General features: G+C 26.0%; 1 protein-coding gene across 1 annotated transcript in view; it reads left to right on the forward strand.

Moving 5' to 3' along the window:
- Positions 1 to 13746, forward strand: part of LOC145841724 (polycystin-1-like) — a 139190-nt gene continuing 125444 nt past the window's right edge. Inside the window, exons 1-10 of the mRNA XM_082949073.1 lie at positions 1 to 101; positions 552 to 691; positions 990 to 1061; positions 4196 to 4264; positions 7891 to 8060; positions 11905 to 12062; positions 12142 to 12240; positions 12350 to 12427; positions 12897 to 13069; positions 13452 to 13615. Of these exons, the coding sequence (XP_082805199.1) occupies positions 33 to 101; positions 552 to 691; positions 990 to 1061; positions 4196 to 4264; positions 7891 to 8060; positions 11905 to 12062; positions 12142 to 12240; positions 12350 to 12427; positions 12897 to 13069; positions 13452 to 13615 (1192 nt within the window). The 5' untranslated portion in view covers positions 1 to 32. The remainder of the gene's footprint in view (positions 102 to 551; positions 692 to 989; positions 1062 to 4195; positions 4265 to 7890; positions 8061 to 11904; positions 12063 to 12141; positions 12241 to 12349; positions 12428 to 12896; positions 13070 to 13451; positions 13616 to 13746) is intronic.

Raw genomic sequence — 13746 nt, forward strand, 5'->3', positions numbered from 1 at the left:
AGAAATTATAAACTGTCAATTATGAAAGCAAAATGTCAAGTAAAAGTACTGTGATTAAGTATTTTATTGTATTTGTTTTTGTACTACAAAAATTGGATAAAGTATGTTTAAAGTTGTATAAAGTTTGATACAGTATTAAGTTACTCTAAAAAATGTTAAAAGCTACCAAAATAATATTTTTAAAAGAGGTTTTTTGTATTATTTTTACCAAAAAAATTAAATTTTAGGTTATACTTCTAGGTTAAAATGTAATTAAAAATGTTGAATCATTGAGCGGTTTGATAAAAAGACTAAAGTTTATAGAGTTATGTTTAATAAGTTAAAATAAGTATAACTTTTATTAAAAAAAAATACTTTAAGCCATATAGTAACTTGTAAAAAAAATGCTGTACAGAAATTTATAAATTACTAAAAATTGTTTTAAAGTTTTGTTTTTGATCGAAGTAATTATTATAGATTTTTACTATACTTTAATGTTTAAATTGTCTAATGTATAAATTTTGTTCCATGTTTTGAATGTTAGTTAAAAAGCAAATCATATTTTTTTATAGGTATTAAGTTGTCCTCCAGATTGTTTTTGTACAACTAAATTAGAAGGTATTTGCTTAATCAATTGTTCAGACCAAAAGCTTGAAACATTTCAAACATCATATCAACATGTTTCTGAATGCAGTACTAAACCTTGTGTATTGTAAGTCTATTTAAGCTATATTTGTACAATTATATTATATATCAATTAAATAAATAAGTAGTATATTAAAGTTTTATTATAATTTAGAATTAAAAAAACAAATTATCAACGTTTGCTTTACTTATAAAAGTGTTATATTTAAGCTTTGAGTTTTAACCAAAATTATGTACAAATAGTCTTTTAATAAAAGATTTGTTTTGACAGTACTTTAATAAAAAACTTCATAAAATTCATAAAGTAAATTATTTACTAGTAAGTTTAGTTTTGTTACAGTGCTAAAAAATAAAATTTTGTATAGAGATCTTTCAAAAAATGAACTAGATTATTTTGGTCAGTCATCAATATCAGGGTTTACCTCAATCAAAAGGCTGTAAGTTTCAATAAGTAACAATAAGTGCTCAGTTGTACAAAAAATGAAGTATTTAAATCTCAATACAAAATTTAATTAAATAAATAAATAAATAAGTAAGTATATATACATATAATTTATTGAAATGACGATTTAAAAAAAAATGGAACATATGTTTCATAAAGACAAAAAAGATTGTCTTTAATCTTCAGCCAGTTCAAATTTAAAATAAAAAGCACTTTGGTAAACAAAGATACAAAAGTTTACAAAAAAACAAAAATTATAATAATAAAAAAATATTATATATATATATAAAATAAGGTTAGTGTTCAAACTTGAACACCTTCTACTGAGCCCACTTGAAGGGCTTTTAAATAATTTATTGAAATGACGGTTTTAAAAATACTGGAACATATGTTTCATAAAGACAAAAAAGATTGTCTTTAATCTTCAGCCAGTTCAAATTTAAATTAGTAGATTTTAAATTTGAACTGGCTGAAGATTAGAGACTATCTTTTTTGTCTTTATGAAACATTTGATCCAGCATTTTTAAAATCGTCATTTCAATAAATTATATATATACCACAGATGTTCTTGTGCTAAAACTTTATTTTAACTAACGGCGTTTCACTGCTCTCAAACAAAATTAAGAACCGATCTACGGAGTCTATAAAATATTAACACACATTAGAAAAAAAGCAGAAAAAGTATGTATAATTATGTATAGTGTTTATGTAGGTAGTAACTATAAATGAACTTTATGGTTTAAAAACAAAGTTTGGGATAAAAACATAAAATTATAAAATTGTCTACAAAAAATACAAATTTAATAAAAGTAGGCACTAACCTCAAAAAGCTCTAAGAATAGGCAAGTTTTTAAAATGAAAATTAAATTGAGTTGTGCAGAAATGTTACGTCATAATAAATTTAACAAATTGGTCAATAATTTATACAGCTTAAAAACATGAAGTATTAAACTTGCAAGTGTATGTGATTGTAATGTGAGTGTTGTGAAATAAATTAGTACGTAAGTAGACAGAGTTATTTAAAGTAGAATCGTCGGTTGTGGGGACAAATATTTGATAAATCTTGCCGCTTATTCAGAAGTAGGTCTTTATCTTCTGCTGCAATTACTGCTCTTTCTGTATTGCAAGTTGGGGAAATTCTACTTACTCCGTTGGATGCATGTTTGATCTTTGAAACAATACTCCACTCCATGTTTGGCCTTTTACCGTACTTGTGAAAAAAGCTCCAGACATAATCCGATAAATGCGTGCTTTGTTTTTTATTTATATTTTTAAAAGTATGTTTATGGTTAGCATATCTATCCTTGAAACTACCTGCTGTACTTCAAATATAAATGTTATCTGGGACCTTACTTTTAACTTTAACTTTATAAATTACATTTTAAATTAAACAATTACCTTTTAATGGGCAGTTATCTTTGTTTAATTTACGGCAATTACATGTTTAAGGCATACACTTAACTTATTACTATTAGGGTTAGTTGGTTTTGAATATTTATTTATAGTTTTATTGTTATGCATTTTGCTTATACTTTTAGCGCTATTATCACTTACTTGTTCTAAGTTTTCTTTTATCATTTTAGAAATACTTCTAGTTATACGTTGATTATTATAATCTACACTATTATTAGTACTATTGATATGGATATTTTCATTATCATTAATATTAAAGTTATCATTATAGCTTATATCTTTAATATTTAAAGTTTTAATATGTTTTACATTTTTGTTACCATAATTAAAATTTTTACTATTAGGATTATCATTATTATTACAGTTATTATTACTATTATTAAAATTATCATTTTTATTATTACTGTTATTTTTTATATGATTAGTATAATTAAAAATATTGTACATATGTACGTTATTACTAACTTTATTACTAGAATTATTATTTGTATTAGCTTTGATATGTCTATTTTTAAAGTTTGAAATTACTGTTTTGTTGTGCGATTGTATTAAAGTTTTAACGTTACTCATGCAACTATAAGGAATTTTAACTGTCTTTCTATTAAAATTTTTTTTATAAAAGTGGCTATCGGGGAAGTGTTTATTGACTAGCTTTAAAAATTCTTTACCTAAGTTTATATTAACTGAAGAGCAATATGGAGGATTATACCACATTATATGTCGGTTACGCGGTTTTTTGCGTTTTTTATCTACATCTAATTTTTCATACTTTAATTTACATTTAAAACCTCGATTTTTTAATTCATTTTCGTACGATGCTTTTATTTCGTTAAATAATTAAGTAGAATTTCCCCAACTTGCAATACAGAAAGAGCAGTAATTGCAGCAGAAGATAAAGACCTACTTCTGAATAAGCGGCAAGATTTATCGAATATTTGTCCCCACAACCGACGATTCTACTTTAAATAACTCTGTCTACTTACGTACTAATTTATTTCACAACACTCACATTACAATCACATACACTTGCAAGTTTAATACTTCATGTTTTTAAGCTGTATAAATTATTGACCAATTTGTTAAATTTATTATGACGTAACATTTCTGCACAACTCAATTTAATTTTCATTTTAAAAACTTGCCTATTCTTAGAGCTTTTTGAGGTTAGTGCCTACTTTTATTAAATTTGTATTTTTTGTTGACAATTTTATAATTTTATGTTTTTATCCCAAACTTCGTTTTTAAACCATAAAGTTCATTTATAGTTACTACCTACATAAACACTATACATAATTATACATGCTTTTTCTGCTTTTTTCTAATGTGTGTTAATATTTTATAGACTCAGTAGATCTGTTCTTAAATTTATTTGAGAGCAGTGAAACGCCGTTAGTTGAAATAAAGTTTTAGCACAAGAACATCTGTGGTATATATTACGATAAGCTTAGCTTATCAGGATCTCCAGGATTTAACGCCTTTTAACATTACATCTTATATATATATATATATAATAAAAAGGTTTATTTCAAGATGTAAAGTATTAATAAAGTATTAATAAAGCCCTTAAGGTGGGCTCAGTGTGAAAAATTTGATTTATCAAGTTAAATAACTTAATTCTATATATATATATGTATATATATGTATACATTGATGTACCTGATTGATTAGAAATAATATATTTTCTCAATACATCTGCTTATAAGTTTTAATTTATAGTTATTTACATGGAAACAAGCTACAGCATTTAAGATCAAATATTCTAAGACAGATCAATCTTCAAAATATGTAAGTTATCATTTTCATTAAACTAATTTAAAAAAAGGCAAATATAAATGAAATTGTTAAAATAGCTTATTTACTGCTAGAACATGGATTGTTTTTGATAGAATCTGCTAATTTCTCTCTTTAATTCATTCTCACTCACATCCAACTCTAACACAACCAGCTCTTATCAGCTCATTTTCCATTCAAGTTGTTTCCTATCCTATTAACTTCTATCCAATTTCTTTTCTTACCCAACCAATCCCCATCCAAATCATTCTTATACAATCAATGCCCATTGAAATTAAGTTCTAGCCAATAAACTCCAATCTATAACAGTCTCATCCAAATTGTTCTCTAGCCAAGTATTTTATTTCTGATTTATTAGGGAGCACAACTATTCAAGTTTGGACAAATCAAATTCTGACAATTCAAATTCTTTAAAATAAATTGAAACAGCCACAAATAAAACAGTAATGTATATTTGTCAAATATAAAAAATATATGTAAGCTATTTTTTTATTTTTGCAAGACATTGAGTATTTTTGAGATATGGCTTAAATAAAGTAAAAAACATAGGTATTTTCAGTAATTTTGAAATATCTTGAAAAGTATTTTAGATTTTGAAAAAAGAAAAAAATGGCTTGTAGATATTAATAAGATCTACATATGTATTTTTAATTTTTTCAAATTTATATTACTTATTTATATATAGTCTTTTAAATATTTTTTTTAAGAATTTGAATTGTCGAAATTTGAGTTGTCCGAATTTGAATTGTCATGTAGGTTGTCTACCAATTTTAAATTTATTAAAAAAATATTGGATCCCCTTATGCCCTTAATAGAAACTTAATAGATAGAAATGGTATTGATTTGACTTTATCATATGAGAAAAATTTGGATGCACGACTGTTTAAAGTCGACAATTTAAATTCTGACAATAACAATTATTAATTTTTTACAGGGCCACAACTCAAAAAGTATTATATATGTATGTATTAATTAATACTTACAAACACTTTTTTTTTTCTTAATTGTATTTTAGGAGATATGGCTAAAGAAAGTATTAAAAAAAAATTAATTATTTAAAATATTTTTTGGTATTTTTTTTTCGCAAAAACAAAAAAAAAACTTGTAGGTATTAAATAGGGGAACGGGTCACTTTTGCACGAGCGTCACTTTTGCACGAAGACACTTTTGCACGAGGGGACACTTATGCACGAGCGTCACTTTTGCACGAAGGGTCACTTTTGCACGAGGGGACACTTTTGCACGGCGACTCTTTTGCACGAGCGTCACTTTAGCACGAGGGGACACTTTTGCACGGCGTCACTTTTGCACGCAGGGTCACTTTTGCACGAGGGGACACTTTTGCACGGCGACTCTTTTGCACGAGCGTCACTTTTGCACGAGTTGCAAGGAGGGTCACTTTTGCACGAGAGGACACTTTTGCACGGCGACTCTTTTGCACGGAGGGTCACTTTTGCACGAGGTGACACTTTTGCACAGCGACATTAAAAAACTTTTCTTTTTTTATGTAAATAATACTCGCTTTTATACGCAAGTTGTTGTAAATAACTAAAACGTGGTAGTTTTTTAAAGAAATTTTAATTTAAAGTTTTTTTTGAAGTTTTACGTAGAACAGTATAATAACGTACCACAATTCTTTAATTTATATTTATTAGCTTAATTTAAATAAACTAGTTGAATACACATTTTTAATTTTAAACAAAAAAAATTTTGAATACATTAAATGAAAATAATCTGAATTTCGTTACTTTTTAAACAGAAAGATAAACTTAATTTAGTAAGGCTTAAAACACGAATTTTGAGTATTATTTTTACTTATTTTCTCTTGATGTTATAATTAGCATTATATAGCTGTTAAAAAAATAATTTAAATTTATTTTTATTTCAAACACATGCTAAATTAAAAAAAAAGATTTAGTTAGTTTATAAAGTGTAAAGGTATTTCATATTTTACCTGATGTTTATTTTTATTTTTTAATTTAGCATGAGAATAGAATAGCGCATTTTTCATGATTTAAACTTAGATTATTTCATTACAATAATGTTGCATGATCATGATAAGCCAATGAGAGAGTAACACTTGGAAGTTTGAACTTATGTTCATCAAAAGTATCAAGAGATGCTAACACCAGCATTCCATGATCATGAAATAAGCCAATTAGAGCCTAACGTTAATGTCTTTGGAGCGGTAGGTTTTTATTTTTGTTGTTAGTCAATGCATTTAAATACTTGATGATGATCGTTCTACATCAAAGCGTAAATAAATATAAGTTTGTGGTTAAAATTTTGCTTTTTATGTTAACCTATAAATTTTATATAATAATTTTTTTTTTGTTATAATAAATGTACTATATGTGTGATTCTATTTTTTCTTAATGTGTTTTCCAGTTTAAGTGGTCTAGGTTTTGATGCCTAGGTTCATCATATGAACAATAAACTTGTAACCGTATAGTAAAATATATAAAAAGACATAGTTGTTGATTAATATATTAAAATTCAAAATAAGCTAGAACAACTTACTTACACTTAAAGTATTTTTTATCCTAGTTTTTAAATGAATTAACTTTATTGTCCCTGGTATAAATCTTTTATAAATAATTTTATTTTATCTTTTCGTTAGTTTGTTTCTAACATTAACTTATACTTTTTAAAATTTTAGATCTTTCATTTTTTGCCTTTAATATAGGTATATTATAAAATTTTAGTTTTCAGTTTCTTTTTATGTTACAGACTTGGTAGTAGCTAAAAAACTTTTAATCGGCCTGCGTGCAAAATTGATTTTTCGTGCGAAAAACTCATCATGCCAAAATGTCGCTGTGCGAAAATTTCATTGTAAAAATGTGACGTTGTGCAACAATGCTGCCGTAAAAAATTGTCATCGTAAAAAAATGTCGCCGTGCAAAAGTGACGCCGTGCAAAAGTGTCACCTCGTGCAAAAGTGACCCTCCTTGCAACTCGTGCAAAAGTGACGCTCGTGCAAAAGAGTCGCCGTGCAAAAATGTCCCCTTGTGCAAAAGTGACCCTGCGTGCAAAAGTGACGCTGTGCAAAAGTGTCCCCTCGTGCTAAAGTGACGCTCGTGCAAAAGAGTCGCCGTGCAAAAGTGTCCCCTCGTGCAAAAGTGACCCTTCGTGCAAAAGTGACCCTCGTGCAAAAGTGTCCCCTCGTGCAAAAGTGACGCTCGTGCAAAAGTGACGCTCGTGCAAAAGTGACACCCACCCATTAAATAGACCTACATACACATTTTTATTTTTATTCAAGTATGTATTACATTTTGAGCTGTGGCTATTTAAACTTTTCTTAAAATTTGAATTGGCGGAATTTGAATTGTCATTTAACCAAAGTATTTTTATGGAAATTATTGGGTTGAATTTTTTTTGGCTGTGAATTGAGGGTATGATAAACAGTTTTGGATAGGAAGATTATGTATAAGTTAATTTGTTTTAGAGTTTATCTGATAAGAAATAATTTGAATGGAAAATAATTGGATATGAACCAATTTGGATTGGAGTCAATTTGATCAAAGTGAATTGGGTGGGAATTGATACTATTTTGAATATTATTTTCCTAATTCAAACATTGTTTCAAGTAAAAGTTTAAATAGTATATAATATTTTTTCAGAACATTGTCTGATAATAAATGGTCTTGCAACTGTGAAATGGTTGGTTTAAAACAGTGGATTTTAGAAAACAAAGAAAAAGTAGACGACCTTCAACAGGTGTTATGTGCGTATCCAGCTGAAAAAAAGAATCTGCATATTTTGTCTGTTGACTTAGACGATGCGTTTTGTGGTAATTTTTTTACACTCTTCTTATATATATTATAAACTATGACTATTATGTATGTGAGATAGCATGTTATTGTTTATTTTTATTTTAGTTGTGCGATTAAGAAATAAATAGAGATACAAATCTAAAAGTCCAAAATTAATGAAAAAAAATTTACAGTTTTTTATTTATTATTTTGTTTCAGGAACCTACAGTATTGTAATTTCTATACGTATTACATAGCATGCATAAACTGTACACATTGTGTTGATATCTTCTAGTTTTAAAGATTTTCCTGTTTAATGTGCGCATTTGTTATTTCAACTTTTCTGTTCCTTAAGTCGTTAGTTATTTGAGTGCAGTTTTTTTTCCCTTAAAAATAATAATTTCTGTTTGTTTTGTTCATATGTATTAGACTGTGTTATTTGTTAAGGGTATAAAAGGTAAAACTTTTTCTTGAAGTTTAGTTTTATTTTTTACATATTTAGATAAGCTACATGTTTCTTTACCATTTGTTAAAATTCAAAGTAGCTTTTGAGATAAAAGCGATCAAAGTTAGAGCGTTCAAAAGATTCCTTATGGGAGGCGCAAACTAAAGGGGAAAAATAGACTATTTCACTAAAAATCTGTCTCCTGCTTAAGTTTTTGAGCAATTATTTTTAAATTATCTTAAGAGTAATCTTTAACAAATTTTGAACAACTTGTAGGAAACATATTTTTAATTTCTGTAAAAAAAGTAATTTATAATAGAAACACAAAAAAAAACTTCATTTTAATTTTGATCAAATTTTTTTTTATGGTCTTTTTTAAAAATATGCTTCGTACAAGTTGTTTGTAATATTTAAAAGTACATTTTCTAAAAATTTGAAGTAAATTTCTTTAAAAATGAAGAAGTAGATAGATTTTTAGTAATTTTTAAAAAATTCTTAGAAAATAAGTCTAAAGTTTTTTGATTCCATATGGTTGGTATCGGATTTTTTTTACAAAACTTGTTATATCTCAAAGGTATTTTTTTTATTCTATAAACTTTTCTAAAAGTTTGTTTTAGTATATACTCTAAGCTTTAAAATAAGAGCCAATATTAGATTTAAAAAAAATTGGACCTCTCTATGCCCTTAAATTACTTTTCCTTAGTAATAAACTCAAACATATAAACACGTATTCTTTGTCGCTTGCACACTGTAATAAAATGCAGCCATAATTAAGTTTACTGTTAATTATAAAAAAATAATATACACATTAGAATTAGTTAAAATATACTAGTAACTTAAAATAGATAAAAATTTACTTATGATAAATATACATGCTATGTAAAAGTTCTGTTTGAGCTAAATTGATTAAAAAAAAGATAATAGTTAATGTATTTAGAAGCAGATGTTTTTACTGTTTGATTTATCAAGTAGGTAAAACTTTCAAAAATATCAAGCATTTACTTAGTAACACACATTTAAGTATTATTAAGATAAATTTTTGAAGATTAATTAAGAAGTGCTCTAAAATATTTTAAGTAAAATTGTACAATGTACATTTGTTTATAGTTTTGGCTGACTATCAGCAATGTCAAGGTTTCATATTTTTGTGAAATCGAGTATCTGACGTTTAAAAATACAATCTATTCTAAATAGTTTTAATATTAACTTAGAAACTTTATTTATGAGTTTTTTGTTTTTAACTTGCAAATGTTAATGGGTGTATGGTAAGGCGTTTATAAAAACGGCGACCTTTGAGATTCAGGTAGTTTTTTTTTACATTTGGCAAATATCATAAAAGCAATTTATGCTAAACTTATGATGATTTGAAGAAACTTTCACACAGGCACCATTCAATTTTCTGAAAACCACTTCAATGCAAACTGTATTGAACCAAAAAATGCGACCTTAAAGTTTTTATCTGGATAATATTTATCATGCGCCAATTATCACAAAAGCAAACTGGAAAAATTTGAGACAATTTGATGAAAGTTTTATAGAGGCACTTCTTGATTTAATGTAATTTTTATCACTTTTGAAGTGCCTCCATGAAAGTTTTTGAAAGCTATATGAAATTTGCATAATGTGTTTTTGTGGTATATACCAAATGTAAAAAAAAAGTTAGCTGAAAACTCAAAGGTTACTGTTTTTATAAGCACCTTAGTGTACGTACACTGTTAAATTATATTAACAATCTAGCGACTTTGAAAAGTTTTATAAATGTTTAAAATTTTAAGTTAATAAAGATCCTAACGAAACAAGTTCGCTGGAATATATGATAATTATTTATTTTTTTATTATTTTTGTATAGTTTTTTAATAACACAAATTTATATAGCTTGAAATATCTTCTACAGTTAAACGATAAGTATATATAATTTCGTAGTACTTCACGTATTGAATTTTAAAAATTTATTAATATAGTTTGTTGTTTTACTCCTTTTTTACTAATTTATAACAGTCAGATTTAATAAAATATGTTGTACCTAGTATTAACTATTAATCTATGATTGCTACTTCACTTATCTTTAGTAAACATAAATATTCACGTATTTTATTTTCTATTTTTTCGTACAGTGTTTATTAAAAAAAAAAAAATCCGTTGAAGTGTGTTAACTCGCTTGACACATAATAACATATGTTAGTTTAATACTTTGAAAACTTGTTTTTATTATCAGTTTTATGTAAATTATAGAAATAGTTACTTTGTATCAAAATAAACTCTTTTATTTTTAGAATAATTTTTTTACGTAAACTTTAAATAATAACTATCGCATAATTAAATTTTAGTTTTTATTACATTCTATTTAAAAACTGTTTTATGTACTTAGTTACAAAGTAGTTTGAAGAAATAAATTTAAGTCTAGAATCTAAATTTCAAAAAATTTATCAATATTATATACTTACAGTTAAAATAGAAATTTTTATAGATTTTTTTAAATTATATTTGTTAGTTTAGTCTTAAACAAGTTTTTAATTTCAACATAAGTTGCATGCTAAATATATATTTTATTGTGTAGTTTGCCGACCCCTAACCTGAAATCCAAGAGTCCTTTCTGCTTGTTTTTTAGTTGAACTTTAATTTTTCTAGTTGCTTATTTCTTTATTTAGTTTTATTTTTAATAATGTTTTAGACAGTAAAAAGTTTATGAAAATTTCTTCTTAGTAACCAATTTGCGTATTCATTGGATGTATTTTGCTCATTTAAGCTTTTGGTTACTAATTTTAATTTTGATTTAAGCTACTAGATTACTAGATTGGTATGTTATCAGTTATTTTCATATTAAACTTTAAACTTCCAAATTTTTTGTCATAAATTCTTAAAAAAAAATTTCTACAATTTTAATGGTATTAATTTATTACGTAGGACTGCTGTAAACAATAACTAATTTACTGGCTTTTTCTGTATTCAATATTAGTAACAACTTAAACACTTTTAATTTTTAGATTTTTTTCTGTTAACATAAAATATTTGTTTAGTTGTAAGGATTTAGTTAGCAGCACTACAACGATTTTTTATGTAATTTAATTAGCTATACAATTTGTTGTTTGAGATGACGTAATGACCTATATTAATGTTTCTATTTTAATTAAAACGATGGTAAATTGATGTCTTACCACGAAGTTACTGTTTGCTGCTATGTACGACTGTTCTAAATTGACGACTACAGCTTTCTTCGATGAAGACTAACTAATAAGTTTAAATGAAAACGAAACCCTAGTTTTAGTCTACCGAGAGCTTTGGTCTGATGATCAAAGTGATATAATCAAAAATTGTTGTTAACAAAAATCTGAGCTTGTCTCACGGCACACTTTTGTCCAGACTTTGGCTCTGACGACTTTCACTTATATTTTTTTTACATTTATTAAACTTAAATAAATTTAGAAATTTTAAAACAGCAAACAGTTTAGTTTCATGCGTTTGGTCAGAGAAATTTAATGAAGCAGTTCCTCTAATCTGGAAACACGTTGCAATTGATGAAACTTCTTCAGAGCTTGATGCAGATGCTTGTATAATTTTATGCTTTAGAGGAGGATATTTTTATGCAACTATTTATGTTAGAAAAACTTATAAATCGTTTCTAGTTTAATTAAACTTTTTAATATTTATTATAACATGTGTTATGCTTTTAATAGAACGGAAAATGTTTATGTGCGTTCTCGACCGAAGGCAAAAATACACCATGTATTAATGCCTGTGATGCATCACGACCTTCTAACAGTTGTGGAAGAAAAGTAAAATTTAGTTTCAACTTTAAGATGTATTATTAAAAATTAGGAACTTGTACTATGTTATACTATAGTTTTTTTATTCAGGCATAAAAAATCTAAACAAAAATTACAGGTTGTTCATGGAAACATCTATTCTGCTACTCTAGGTCTTAGTATCAAGGGATTAAGACCTTTTTCTCAATATGAAACGGTTATTTGATAAGTTAATAAGAAAAATAGTAAAAAAGATATTTAAAAAAATGTTGTTTTAGTGTTCGAAGTTTGAACTACATTTTTAACTAGTATTTAATTTAAATGCAGATTTTTTTATTCAGATTTGAGTTATAATTTTTAAACAAAATGTACAAAAAATTTTACTTTCTATTGTTTAGTTTTACTTATTGTTTAGTTGATCGAAATAAGCTTGTATCAGCAAGTGCAACATTATTAAGAATATTTACTCTTATTAGTTTAAGTTCAGTACTTACAGTTTTATGATAAAAAAAACTTTAATTTTTAAAGTTCAGTTAAAAAAGGGACTTAAATTAAAGCATTTTATTAATAATATTTTTTTAGTAGTTAAATTGTATTATACTTATGATTTCAAAAGTGTTTACAATTGTTATTTTGTTTTTAGTTTTATTTATATCATATACTTAGTTTTATTAATTTACTTATAGGTAAGTTTTGAAATGGTGGCTCAAATTAAGATATTTGAGCAAGTTACTTGGTATTTTAATGACGGAAGCTCTCCATATACTGGTGGAACGAAAGTTGATCATAAGTTTCCTACCTCTGGGTTGTATCACGTTTCAGCCATTGTCCAAAGTGGTATCGGTTTGGAAAAAATCAGGTTTTTGACCATTACTTTTGATTAGTATTATAGCTAAAGCCAAAGACAAAACTTTTTTTGCATGTATATAAAAATATGCGGCAAGTGAAGTATATGTTTTCCATTCCTTGACAAAAATTGTGTTGGTAAAAAATACAATTATAACATTATGATTAGTTTCTAAAGGAAAATTTTTCTAGAAAAATAGAGAAAAGTCTTCCGCATGCACAGTTATTTAAAATAAATTTAGTAATCAACAATGATAGTTTTTTGCGACCCCTGTGATATATTTATTATACTATAAGTTGGGTTATCATTATTTAAATTATGCTGCTAAATAAGGATATAAAAAATATTAAATAAGAAAAAAGTTTAAATAAAAATAAACTTAATATGTTCCCAGTTTTCCTGTGGAAATACTTAGCGCATTTGAAGGTTTGAATATAGAATGTCCTTCAACTTTAAATATTGGAGAATCTTCTGAAATAAATGTTAATGTTAAACAAGGAACTTCTCCTTATATTTCATGGTCTATAAATCATGATGGTAGCTCAATGCGCCAAGGAGGTAAATTAGATAAACTTTATTGTTTAATGTTTATATAGCAAAGCTGTAAGGAATTTTAGTTGTATTTATATTACCTATTTAGAAAGTAAAGAAAAGTGAGAAATTTAAAGCTTGTACTAATAGAAAAGTTT

This window comes from Thalia democratica, chromosome 7, assembly GCF_965202585.1.
Source record: "Thalia democratica chromosome 7, ktThaDemo2.hap1.1, whole genome shotgun sequence".
NCBI lineage: Eukaryota > Metazoa > Chordata > Thaliacea > Salpida > Salpidae > Thalia > Thalia democratica.